Here is a 14,317-nt window from a genome sequence, read left to right as displayed (position 1 = left end):
CATTTGACTTTTGGGGACTGACTTATTTCATTTAGCATCATAGTCTCCAGATCCACATATGTACCAGCAAATGCTATAATGTCATTCTTCTTTATGGCTGAGTAATACTCCATTGTGTATATAAACACCACATTTTTCTTTATCCATTCATATATTGAAGGGCACCTAGGTTGGTTCCATAGCTTGGCTATTGTGAATTGTGTTGCTACAGACATTGATGTGGCTGCATCACTATAGCAACCTGATTTTAAATCCTTTGGATATATACTGAGGAGTGGGATAGCTGTGTCATATGGTAGTTTCATTACTAGTTTTTTGAGAAATCTCCGTACTGTATTAATTTGCAGTCTCACCAACAACCTTTTTCCCCACATCCTCACCAACATTTATTATTATTTGTATTCTTGATAATTGCCATCTGACTAGAGTGAGATAAAATCTCAATGTAGTTCTAATTTGTATTTTTTAATTGCTAGAGATGTTTACCTTTTTTTATATTTGTTGACTGTTGACTGTATTTCTTCCTTTGAGAAGTATCCATATAGGCCTTTTGCCCATTTATTAATTGAGTATTTGTCTTTTTGGTATTAAGTTTTTTAAGTTCTTTGTATCATCTGGATATTATTGTCCTGAGGAACAGGTGGCAAAGATTTTCTCCCATTCTGTAGGCCATTTCTTCACTCTGTTGATTGTTTTCTTTGCTGTAAAGAAGATTTTTAATTTATACAGTCCCACTTACTGATTTTTAAATTTTATTTCTGGCACCATAGGAGTCTTGTTAAGGAAGTCAATTCCTGTGCTAACATGTTGAAGTGTTGGGCCTGCATTTTCTTCTAGCAGTTGCAGGGTTTCAGGTCTAATTCCTAGGTCTTTGATCCATTTTGAGACTTTTGTACAGGGTGAGAGATAGAAGTTAAATTTCATTCTTTTTTAATTTTTTTTAGTTGTAGATGGACACAATACCTTTATTTTATTTATTTATTTTTATGTGGTGCTGACAATCAAGCGCAGTGCCTCCCACATGCTAGGCAAACACTCCACCACTGAGCCACAACCCCAGCCCCAAATTTCATTCTTTTACTTATGGATTTCTAATTTTCCTAATTGAACCCAGCATCTCACACATGCTAGGGGCACTTTAACACTAAGCTAACTGCAGCCCTTTTTTTGTTTTAATTTTTATTAAAACACCAAAGGTCTCACTAAATTGCTGAAGTTGTCCTCCAGTGGGAATCCTCCTGCCTGCCTCAGCCTCCCTAGACAGGCATGGGCCACAGTGCCTGACTTCTAGCTGACTTTCATTGTGCTTAGAAAAGAGCTGCTGTATGATTTTGTCCTTTAGAATTTGTTACAATTTGCTTTGTGTTCCCCTTCATGGTCAAGTTTGGTAAACATGTCATATTTTCTCAAAAAGAATCCACATTCTCCAGTTGTTGAATGCAGTGTTGTAAGTATGTCAATTAGGTGAGGGTTGTTAATAATTATGCTCAACTATTCTGTATTTCCACTGATTTTTTTAGTTTTGGTGCACACAATATCTTTATTTTATTTCTATGTGGTGCTGAGAATCAAACCCATTGCCACATATAAGCTAGGCAAGTGCTCTACCACTAAGCCACAACCCCAGTTCTTCACTGAAATTTTTTGCCTATTCCATCACTTACTAAGGAATGAGTCTTATAATATTCTACCATAAGTATAAGTTTATCCATTTTTTTCATTTTAATTCTGATTTTCATTTACATATTTTGAGGTTATATTACTAGGTCCACACAAGTTTCTTTATGCTTCCTGAAAGATTTAACTGTTATCATTGTGTTTCATCCCTCTCTGCACCGGGCAATACATTATATGTACCTTAAAGTTTATCTTCTTTGATATTAAAGTGGTTAAACCAACAAAGAAAGAAAGAAAGGCAGAATTGGTGCAGAGCGCATCATTAAGTGGTCTTGATCAGACTGTGGTCTGGTTGACCTTGACCATCCCTTCAGTTCTGTTTCTGGGAATAGTTCCAGAGATGTGTCTCTCCCTTTCCCTCTCCCTCTCCCCCTCCCCCTCCCCCTCCCCCTCTCCCCCCATATAATTCTGGAAGCCCATGATGACTACACCACTCTGGGCGTCTGAACAAATCTAGCCTCAGAGTTCAAGGAGGAGAGAGGTTAGATAATTTTAGGACTGACAAAACTTGTACTACTAGTTTTTAATGAACATTCCTTAAATGATTAACACTGTGTACATGCAGAACTGAGTAGTGTCACAAAGTTTTAAGTTTCATAAAGAGACAGGTAAAAATGAAGGCAGAGATGGCAAGATTTCTTCTGCTTTCAGTTACTCATAGCATTTGTATGGGTCTAGAGAAAGAGCCACTGCTTTTAGCAAAGACAGACTCTTAGATCCCTGTTACAGTTTCTTATTACAAAGGACCGAAATATATTTGGGTCTGTTAACAAATGCAAAATGATTTGTGGTTCAGTGAAATGCTTACTTCTTAAAAGCAAACAACAAAAGTAGATAAGACCTTCAAACAAAATAGAACAAGATAAGGAAGGATCATAAGAGAACGTTAATCTACAAAAAATTGTCTAAAAAATGGGAACCCATAGTCAGAAGACATACAAAGCCAAATCCAAAGCAAAGAATTTAAACCAATTTTTATATGTTTCTCTCCTGAGTCAAAGAAATTTACCCCAGGAAATGGAGCTGGACTCAGAGGAAGGGAATTTTAAATCAGAGGCCTCTGAAGATCCAAAAGCTCTTCTCAAAGTAAAAGGATTTTTAAATGAGGTCCAATCAGTTTCTGCCTTTTAAATGGTGAAAGGGCTCTTTTATTTAATAGATACCAGCCAGAGAGCTGTTTATGATGAGGGGGATTGGGGAGAGAACTCTAAAGAAATTTTTTAAAATAGAAATCATTCTCATTCGAAAGATCCAGAGCTGGGGAGTGTAATTCAGCGGTAGAGTGCTTATCCTGGCCATTGAATATTAGGATATAAACAGGTGTGTTCACTGCAATCATGGATTAATCAAAAGTTGTATCAAATAAAGTCTAGGGGGTAAGTGGCAGCCCACATGATCTAAAATTTTTATAGCCAACTAAGTAAGGTTGAAACAGCAAGGACAAACATGGAGGAAGAGAGGGAGAGAGAACACTAGTAAGAGTGAGTGCAGGAAGAGAGCTCAGCTAGAGTCACCCTTTTTACATGTGCAAGTCAATGAATTTTGACAAATACAATAATATAAACACCACCACAATCAATGTATAGAACATTTACATTACCCCAAATTTTTCTTTCTCCCCCATTTGCAAGTAATTCTTTCACTCTCTATCCCTCACTACCACTGAACTGGTTTTGTTTTTTGATTTTGTCCCTTACATTTTACCTTTGTCTTAATATTATATAAATTGAATCATACAGTATGTAGCCTTTTGTATTTGGCTTCTTTAACTTAGCAGCATACATTTTTAAGATTCGTCTGTGTTGCTGCATATATGAATAGTTTGTTCCTTTTATTTTTCACTGAGTAGTATTCTATTCTACAGATGTATCACAGTTCACTTTTTCATTCACCAGTTTAGGAACATTTGGGTTGTTTCCAGTTTGGGGAATGGAGCTGATGAAAATATACATGTACAGGCGTTTGTGGGAATATATGATTTTATTTCTCTTGGGTAAATACCTAGGAGTGAGATTTCTGAGTCATATGGTAAGTATATGTTTATATATACTTTATATATTTTACAAGTAACTGCCAAAGTGTTTTCCAATGTGGTTCTACCATTGTGCTTCCCCACCAGTGATATATGAGAATCCCACTTTCTATAAATCTTTACCATTGCTTGATGTTATCATCTCATTGCTTCATTTTGTTTTGTTTTTTGGCACCATTCTATTGGGTATGAAGTAGTATCTCCTTGTGGGTTTTAATTTGTACTTCTGTAATGACTAATGATGTTAAGCATCTCTTCATGTGATTGCCATCTGTATATCTTCTTTTGTGAAGTTGGCTGAATCTTTTGCCCATTTTTTTATTGTTTGTCTATTAGTGAGTTGTTTTTTAAGCAAATCTGATTTCTTCCCATATTAGGATCAATGGGAGGGAATTTCCAGGAGACATGTTTCGCCATAATATAAAGAAAATGTGTTTAACAGAGTTTTCCAGCAATAGAATGTGCTTCCCAGGAATTGATAAGTTCCCCATTATTTCAAGTGTTACAATAAAAGCTGGGTAACTGATTATTAGGGATAATGTAAAGCAGATTTATGTGTATTCTAGACAAGTATACCAAATAGCATCTGAGGTCATTTGAAACTCTTGACAGTTTATGATATTAAAATAAATCAAAGGTGTAAGGATGTGGCTCGATAGTAGAACACTTGCTTACCATGTGCAAGACCCTGGGTTTGGACCCCATCATTGCAAAAAAAAAATGAAATGAAATAAATCAAGTCAACATCATGTTAATCAGGCAGAGGATTTATTGGTTGCATCAACAAAAGATAATACATTCTGAGGGAGCAAACCTGCGATTGGTAGAACCTCTCTCATTAACCTGGCCAATGAGAATTGATTCACAAGCTGGGTGTGCTGGCACATGCTTGTAATCCCAGGGGATCGGGGTGCGGGGGCTGAGGCAGGAGGATGGCAAGTTCAAAGCCAGCCTTAGCAACTTAGCGAGGCAAATTGAGACCCTGTCTCCAAATAAAAAATAGAAAGGCCTGGGCATATGGCTCAGTGGTTAAGCACCCATGGGTTCAATCCCTGGTATCCTCCTGCCAAAAAAAAAGAATTGGTTCACAAATCCCCAGCACCATGTAACCATGTAGACAATAGAGATTCTCTGTTCCTCTTTAGAATCCACAGTGAATATTCCTGACAACATGGAGGCAATGGGCTGTACTTAATCCATATTGTACATTTGGAATAATTATATCCCAACTACACATTTTAAAGCAGCCCAAGATTACTCCCCAAAGGATGTTGCTTTGTGTAGTTCTTTATCCCCAAGATGAATGAATCAATGAAAAGCTAGATATAACAGAGAAGACTAGAAACTAACTATTCTCCTCTCTTTGAACAAAGCCATTTTGTGTCTGCCCCTGAAGTCTGTGTAATTTTTATCACTATATCTCAAAAGACAAATCACTAAGATTTGAGAGGAAATAAGGGAGAGGGAAAAAATAGTTGTTTTTAAGTCCTTAAAGTATGTCAGATACTTTCACATTTTTAAGTTAATTAAGTTCTCACAACAACCTTGTCAGGCAAGTATTTACATATATATATATATATATATATATATATATATATATATAAATTGCACATTTTATATAATATGCATATAATATATACTTAAATATATACTTATATATTTATAAATGCATGCTACATTTTATATGATATGCATATATATGCACATCATATAAAATGTAGTTAAGCATATATTTTGCATATTACATATATGCACACACATACCTATGCACATATACATATGATTACATATATTCATGTGATTTTTGGCAAGGCTATTAAGTGGCATATATAGAATTCAAGCTCCTGTCATCTGATTCTAAATCCATTTTGTTTCACATAACACTTCAATGTCCAAAAGGCAGAAGCATCCTTAACATGGACAGAGCAAAGACTGAAAGGGACTATAATTCATGTTCACAAATATATGAAGTCTGTATTTTGTTAACTTGGCTTTGTTCACCAAATTCTTATACATAAGAACTGAAAAAGCTCTTTGAAACCTAAAAATTCTGCTTTGTGCTGGGGGTAGAGTGATTGCCTAGCATGCACCAGGCCCTAGATCCCATTCCAGCACTGAGAAAGAAAGAGAGAGAGAGAGAGAGACAGGGAGGGAGGGAGGGAGGGAGGCAGGGAGGGAGGGGAAAGGAAAGGAAAGGCTAAGTTTAATTTCAGTATAATAAGCTGAAGCCCTATTTCACAATAGTGGCTTGCAAACTTATGAGACTCATTATGCACCCAAGAACTGGTATAGACTGAAAACATACTAGCTTTATGAAAAGTTTATATAAATTGATGAGTGGCATATACCTAATGGATAATTAAGAGAGATTGGGTTACGTAGGTTATAACCCCTACTTTTGAAATTGATATTAATGAGGAAGACTATGCCCTTTCAAAACATAATTCTATATGTTGGCACCAGAATTTGATCCCACCATCAGAGAGACTCCTGGGAGATAACTGTCTAAACCTTGGAAACAACTGGAGAAAACCTTAAATGCTAGGAGGTAATTAAACAACAGAAACAACTCGTGCAATTCTTATATTCTCATGAAGTGTTCTTAGGTCTTTGGGCACAACCTATGGGCCTTGACCTCATTCTCTCCATTTCTTCAGATAAGGGAGAGAGAAGGTTTAGCTCTTTGTTAGAAATTATAAAACAGTGAAAGTAAGTAAGACAGTAAGCTCGAACATTAGAATCAACACCTCATTGTTAAATGCTGAACTCAAAGGGAGATGTCACCTGCTGACAAATTTCCCCTGATCATAATCTGGGGATTTCTATCCTGAGCCAAAATAGGGAGTTTAGGAGAGATCTCTTTCAATTGCTAAAGCTACAACTGCTGTCCCTATTTGAATAATTGTGTGTGTTTTAGTCAGCTTTTTCATTGGTGGGACTAAAAGACCTGACAAGAACCATGTAGATGAAGAAAAGTTTATGTTGGCTCACAATTTCAGAGGTCTTAGTCCATAGACAGCTGACTCCATATCTGGGCTCAAGAAGAGGCAGCACGTCATGTCAGAAGGGCATGGCTGAGGAAAGCAGTTTAGGACATGGCGACAAGAAACAGAGCTCTGCTCACCGTGAACAAAATATAAACCCCAAAGGCACAACCCCAGTGACCAACTTCCTCCAGTCATACCCTACCTGCCTACAATTGCTGCTAAATTAATATGTATCAGTAGATCAGTTCTCTGATCAGGTTATACCTCTCATAATCTAATTTCACCTCTGGAAATTCTTGCATTTCTCACACATGATCTTTTGGGGGACACGTTATCTAAATCATAACAATGTGTAAATTGCAAGGTGATTCTTTCTCCCCATTTTCCTCTATCAACTTAAGAGCTTTTATTCATCAATTGCATGAAAGGTATCACATAAAATAATCTCAATTTTTTTTACAGTATTGGGGATTGAACCTAGATCTTCATTCCTGCCAGGCAAGCATTCTACCACTGAGCTATATCCCTAGCCCAAAGTAATGTGATGCTAATAAGTAGCTATTTTCCTGTTGTTCTGTGTCTCTTTCCTGCCTTAAAAGGAAAGTCACTTTGAAATGATCAAGCCAGTCTTTGTTATTTGTTTCTACTTCCTTTTTTAAAATTTATTTTTTCCACTATTGGCTATCAAGCTAAGGGCCTCATACAACCAGTGCTTTACCATTGAGCTACATCCCCAGCCCTGTGTTTTTAAACTAAATAGTTTCCAACCATAGCTTTTAAAGAGAAAATGTTAGATACTTTGTCACAGCAACAACTCTTAGCGTTTTTATTTCTGAAAATATGTAGTAAAGTTGTTTTACTTTCCTATTTTTCCCACTTTGATGCTCATCTTATTCAGAGTAGTCTATCTGCTGTATTCATTCTTATTCACACAAGAATATGTGCACAGACATTGCATACACACAGACATATAGAAACACACACACAGTCACTCATTTCCCAAGTAATCCCTGGGAGCAACATCTAGAAAAAGCATCCCGCTGGCCAAACATGTTGTTAATAACAAGTTTATGCTACTTCAACCATGTAATTTCAGATTCTATCATTTTTATCCAGGTATTTATGAATCATTATTTTAGGAATAAAGCTCAAGTAATCATTCTAATTTCAGAACCTATTACCACAATGAGCTATTCACATTGCAACACAGTGACTAAACGCAAACTACGTACTTAGGAAGATTTTTCTTTGGCAGTTGGTCATGTTCCCTATGGCTTATTTCTGCTCCTCTTGCAAACCTTTTCACCTTGTTGAAAGAAAGAGAAAAAAGCATGCGTGCGTGCGCACACACACACACACACACACACTTCAAGGGTTTTTGGCTTTCATGTGGTAGATAATCTTAGCTCCTGCAGCTTCTGATGCACCAGAACTATCAGATAAGCAAAGGGCTCTACTGTGCTTTTATTTACTTTTTTAAAAAGATGTTTTCCCATTTCATTCCAATGTCAATGAGTCATGACAGTTCAGGGATACAGTTCATAAACTGTTCAGTTTCTCTAGTGATCTGAAACCTCACTGGAACATCATATTAAAAGAAAGACTTAGTGTCCTTGCAGTTTATAAAAATTACAGTTTTAGGTATAAATACTAATTGTAAAGAAATATGTTGCAGGGCTGGAGTTGTGGCTCAATGGTGGAGCACTTACCAAGCATGTATGAGGCACTGGATATTTTCAAAACCACATATAAATAAATAAAATAAACATCCATCAACAACTAAAAAAAATTAACAAAAAGAAATATGTTGCATGTTAAGGCAGAAAAGAAAGGACTTGCATACATTTGGGACCATAGCTTAGGAACATTATATTTTTAAATATATAATTTTATATATAAATTATATATATTTTAATATATATTTTATATATAAAATTATATATATAAAATTGAGAATCATGAGGCCTGCCCATAGTTCAAAAATAGTCATTTCACATTGGCAGAGATGAAGTAATTGGCTGCCAGGGATGTTAGAGATGGGCTTCCTCCTTTGGATGGTAGGCTGGGCAACCAAATGGCCTGTGAGGCTCTCTTTCTTATGGTGTTAACTCAGAATGAGCTTGAGGAGTTGCTAGATTCTTAGACTCCTTTTCAGATTACTGATTCAGGATCTTTAGTGTAGGGCTTGGCAATGTGCATTTTAATAACCTCTCTGGGTAAATTTGATGCAAACTGAAATTTGAGAATCTCTGTTCTAAGAAAACGATTTCTGGACTGGAAGTGAAGAAACCTGGTTTCTGGTTCTATTGCTTCTATAACTTCACTTGGTAACCCTGATCAAATCATTTGTCATCTCTTAGCATCATTTACCTCTCTCTAAAATGAGTGGTTTGAACTAGATAATCTCTATGGTCTCCACCAACTCTAAAATTTTTATGAAATCTATAGTATAAACTATCATATCAATCTATGGAATAGCCTTGATTTCATTAGCCACAAGATCCTTTATTTTACATGTCTGTAAAAAAGCATCCATAATTTATGTGAATCCTTGGAATACAGAAATAAGACCCAGCCATTTCCAATTCCATAAGCAAACCAGTCAATAATGTGTAGTAGGACCTGGATGAAGTTAAAGTCCCACACTTCCCATCTCAATCATTGCAGTAAAACGTAGTTAATGCCAATAAAATACTGCCAAGTGATCTAAATTGGTTAACCCCATTACCCTTGATCTCTATAAACAAAGGTTGCCTAAGATAAAAAAACATCATGATAACACTTCACAAAGGATAGACTATGGAGCAAGAAGCATTCATTCATTGAAGATGAGAACATAAATCAAATATAACTTTTCTCATTAGCAACTTGGCAATATCTACTAGAAGGCATACCTTTTGGCCTGGCAATTTTACTTTAGGGAGTTGATCCTACACATATTTTTTGTGCATGTGCTAACCAATATACATACACATTATTTATTGAAGCATTGTTTCTATTAGAAAAAGAAGAGGAAAAAAAACAAAAGTTCCATCAGACAGTCTGGTTCAATAAGTTATAGTAAATTCATGCAATGGAATCTCTTGAAGTCTTTTAAAAGGAATTGAGAAAGCTCACTCTCTCCAAATTATATAAAGTGAAATAATCTACAACTCTAAGTGAAAAACAAGTGTGGTACAGAATAGTATATAGAATACTGTATAGAATACTACTAATATCAAATAGTATATAGACTAGTGTGTAGAATTCTACTATTTGTATGGAAAACACACTAGTGATTTTTGTTTTTAAAAAACTTCAGAAGGATACATAATAAATTATTGTTTCCAGGGAAAGGAACCGGGCAGATGAGGGACAGGGATAAAAAGGAGACTTCATTGTAAACTTCCCTAACTTCAAATTTTGAACCTTATGAATGTATTACTTTTCAAAAACAACACAAAGAAAAATTTTAAATACCATAAAAATTTCATGTTTATTGTATGAATACATTTATAAGCATATAAAAATGAGAAGATCTGGAATGATATATACCCAACACCAAAGAGACGTTATGCCTTAAGATGAGGAGAGTGGAAGTTAGATGTATGTGTGGGGTGAACATTAATTTTTTACTTTATATTCTTGAATGTTAAAATGAGATTTCATAATTACTAAAGTCAAGCAGATATAAATGTACTGTGGGGCAGGAAGCATGGGCCAGAGAATAAGGCATTTTTCAATTTAGCCATAAATGTATGAGAGGTTCAGCCCTGTTACCTTTATCTTGAGTCACATCATTCCCTTGAGTCTTTCTGATGGATTGAAGTAATAATACCAAGCCATTCAAGGACTCACAATGAAACAAAAACTGACCTTCAGTTTTATAACCACTTTGGTGGAGAATACCAAAATTCCCCATGTTAGAAGAGCTATCTAAGAGGCAAAGGTTATGAAAAAGAAGGCAGTAGAGAGGCACTTGTACAACTGTTTTAGAGGTACATCAAAAGTGTGTAATGTTTTGGGCTACTGAAAAGAGCTTGAGACCTAGAGTCAGAAGTCCTATGTCTAATACTTGGCTATTAACACTATGCCATTTTATACACTACGTGTGTGACTTTGGTTAATCAACTACCCATGATAATTAATTAACTACCCTATACTATTATTGCACAATGTTATTGAGAAAATAAAGTGAGATAATATGGAATATTATAATAATATGAGAGAATGTTATAATCTTTATATAGCTGTCACATTTCATTACTCGCAGTGTCAGAGATAATAATAATAAAAGTAGCTTTTCCTATATTGTCATAAAGGACATTTTCTGTTTTACTCACAGAATCACATGGAAACTTTTAGAGCATACAACTACCAGGAAGTCTCTGCTTCAAAATTTGGCATTATGACTTATTTCTGTCACTGCTTGGGAAAATGTTAGAAATGAATATTTCATAATAATACTAGAGATACTTGGCAATAGGAAAACAAGATAAAAATTTGTCATGGAAGTTTGTGTTTTTGAACTCTCAAAATGGATAAAAAGTTAACATAAGTCCTGATTTTTTTTTCATTTCAGTTATCTACCTCATACTCTACCATGCCATTTTTGTGTTCTTTGCGTGGACCTACTGGAAGTCCATCTTTACACTCCCACAGCAACCTAACCAGAAGGTAAGAATATTGGTCACTTCATACATGCTAAGAACAAAGGAAAGTAGAGATGCTAATAAAGCAAGAAGAGGACAAAAGTGGAGCAATTAAATTCCATTAAAAATAAAATCAGGGTAATCATTTTTTTAATGAGGTCTTGTTATGTTGCTCAGAGTGGCCTTGAACTCCTAGGCTTGAGTGATCCTCCTGCCTCTTCCTCCCAAGTCCCTTGGGTTTTGGTTGCACACCACCATGACTGGTTTAAGTTCATCTTAAAGAAGAACACTTAGTGATAAAGGTACATTAAAGGTAGGGTAGACTATTGAATGAGTTTGTAAAACCACTAGTCCTGGATATCTTAAGACTAGGAAACCACTACCTGTACTGTGATTTAATTAGAAAAAAAACAAGGACCTACTTCAATTCTGAGACCTCAACAAGTTCAGTTCTATAAAGCGTATTATTTTCATACCCAGCAAGACTCTGAAGAAAAATATAATTGTTTAATCAATCATTTTCAAGCTGTGTTCTCTTAAATCCACATGTTTCATGCAGTATTTGAAATTCATAAAGGAATTTGTGGTTATATCAGGCATTTATTATATGATAAATGCTACTAAGCATTTATTTAAGCTAAGTTAGATTCTGAAGTAGGAAAAAAAGCAATAGGAGAGATTTTACCAGTTTCCAAACACTAGGAAAAATGTGGATCCAAATTTTCTCCATTATGGATCAAAATGATACAAAAGGAAAAAAATTAAACACAGAGAAAGGCAGTGAAGCAGGAATTGAGGAATATGGGGGATATAATATAGAGAGAAAATAAAGAGCAAAATGGCAGAAATCCTTCCTAAAGAATAATTACTTGAAGCATAAGTGGATTAAACTTTTCCTGTAAAAAGCTGATTGGCAGAATGAATGTTAAAAAATCATGATCTATATTTAAGCTGTCCACAAAATTTAACTTTAGAAGCAAGCCATAAAAAGTTGAAAGAACAGAAAAATATATAAGCAAATAGTAATCAAAAGAGACCAAGGGTGGCTATTCTAATATCAGACAAAAGAGACTTTAATTCAGACTTAACAAGAGACAAAGACATTCTATATTGAAAAAGGGATCACTTTATCAAAAATATGTGAAAGTTATCAATAAGAGAACCCCAAAGTATAAAAAGCAAAAGCTAACAGATTTAATGGAAAAAATATAAAGTCATACAATAATAGAGAATTCAACACCATATTTTCAATAGTGGATAAAAGAACTAGACAGAAGATCAATAAGGAGATGAAAGATTTGAACAACACTGTAAACCAGCTACATGTAACATACCCACTTCAAAACGGCAGAATACACATTCTTCCTAAGTGCATTTTCCAGTATAGACCACACATTAGGCCACAATAGAAATCTCAGTAAATTTACAAGACTGAACTCATATAAAGTATCTTCTCTGACTACAATGGAATTAAATTAGAATCAATAAGACAAGGAAAACTATAAATTCACATATATGTGGAAATTAAACACACTCTTCATCAATGGATCATGTAAGAAATCACAGGAAAATTAGAAAATTCATCAAGATTGTTTTATTCAGCTCTTTTTTGCTGCTGTGACCAAAAGACCTGACAAGAATAATTTTAAGGGAGGAAACATTTATTTTGGGGCTCATAGTTTCAGAGGTCACAGTCCATAGATGACTGACTCTATTCCTTGGGGCTTGAGGTAAGGTAGAACATCATGGCAGAAAAGTATGGTAGAGGAAAGTGGCTCAGGAGATGATCAAGAAGCAGAGAAAGTTCCTTTCACCAAGGACAAAATATATACCCCAGAGGCATGCCTCCAGGGACCCACCTCCTCCAGCCACACCCTGCCAGCCTACTGTTACCACTCAGTTAATCCTAATCAGGGGATTCATTCACTGATTGAGTTAAGGCTCTCATAACCCAATCATTTCTCCTCTAAACCTTCTTACATTGTCTCACACATGGGCTTTTAGGGTACACCTAATATCTAGACCATAACAAAGATGAATGAAAATTTAAAAAACCCCATGGGATTCAATAAAATTGTAAACACATTTAAAAAGGATAAGCATTTTAAATAGTCTAATTTTATATCTTAACCAGAAAATGAAGAGCAAAAACCAATGAGATGCTACCTCATAACCATTAGGATGCCTACTATCAACAATAACATATAAAAAATACAGGGTGGGGAATGGGGAATTAATTAATGAGTATAAAATTTTACTTTGGGTCATTAATATAAGTTCTGGAGGTGGTCGTGATAGTGGCACAACAATGGGAATATACTTAATACCACTGAGCTGTATACCTAGAAATGGTTTCAATAGTTAAATTTTGTTATATATATTTTATTATAATAAAAATGGACCAGACCTAAATAGAAGACCTAAACCTACAAAATTCCTAGAATAAAACTTAGGGGTGGGGAACTGGAGTTGTGGCTTAGTGGTAGAACACTTCCCAAGCATGTGTGAGGCACTGGGTTCGATTCTCAGCACCACATATAAAAAATTAAGTAAATAAAATAAAGGTCCATCAACAACTAATAAAAATATTTTAAAAACTTAGGAGGAAATCTTCATAACCTTGGATTTGGCACCATTGCTTCTTAGATGTGACAACAGAAGCACAAACAACAAAAATAAATAAATACATTTGATATAACCAAAACTAAAACTTTTGAACATCAAGCAACACTATCAAAAAATGAAAAGATCACACAAAGAATGGTAGAAAATATTTGCAATTTATACATATGATGTATCAAGTGTTCATAACATATAAATAATTCTTAGAACTCAACAACAAAAGATAAACAACCTAATTTAAAACTGGAGAAGAGACTTGAACAGACATTTCTCCAAAGAATATATACAAATGTCTAATAAGCACATGAAAAATTATTTAATACCTTAGTTATTTAGAGAGATACAAATCAATACCATGATGAGATACT

General features: G+C 35.0%; 1 protein-coding gene across 2 annotated transcripts in view; it reads left to right on the top strand.

The window, feature by feature from the left end:
* Positions 1-14,317, top strand: part of Zdhhc15 (zDHHC palmitoyltransferase 15) — a 94,437-nt gene that overhangs the window by 27,281 nt on the left and 52,839 nt on the right. For both annotated transcript variants that reach the window (XM_005337490.5, XM_040281766.2), the window contains exon 3: positions 11,258-11,352. In XM_005337490.5, coding sequence (XP_005337547.1) covers positions 11,258-11,352 — 95 coding nt within the window. The remainder of the gene's footprint in view (positions 1-11,257; positions 11,353-14,317) is intronic.

The sequence above is a fragment of the Ictidomys tridecemlineatus genome, chromosome X, assembly GCF_052094955.1.
Source record: "Ictidomys tridecemlineatus isolate mIctTri1 chromosome X, mIctTri1.hap1, whole genome shotgun sequence".
NCBI classification, from domain to species: domain Eukaryota; kingdom Metazoa; phylum Chordata; class Mammalia; order Rodentia; family Sciuridae; genus Ictidomys; species Ictidomys tridecemlineatus.
The sequence above is the reverse complement of the archived record's forward strand: the minus strand, read 5'-3'. Positions and strand labels throughout refer to the sequence as shown.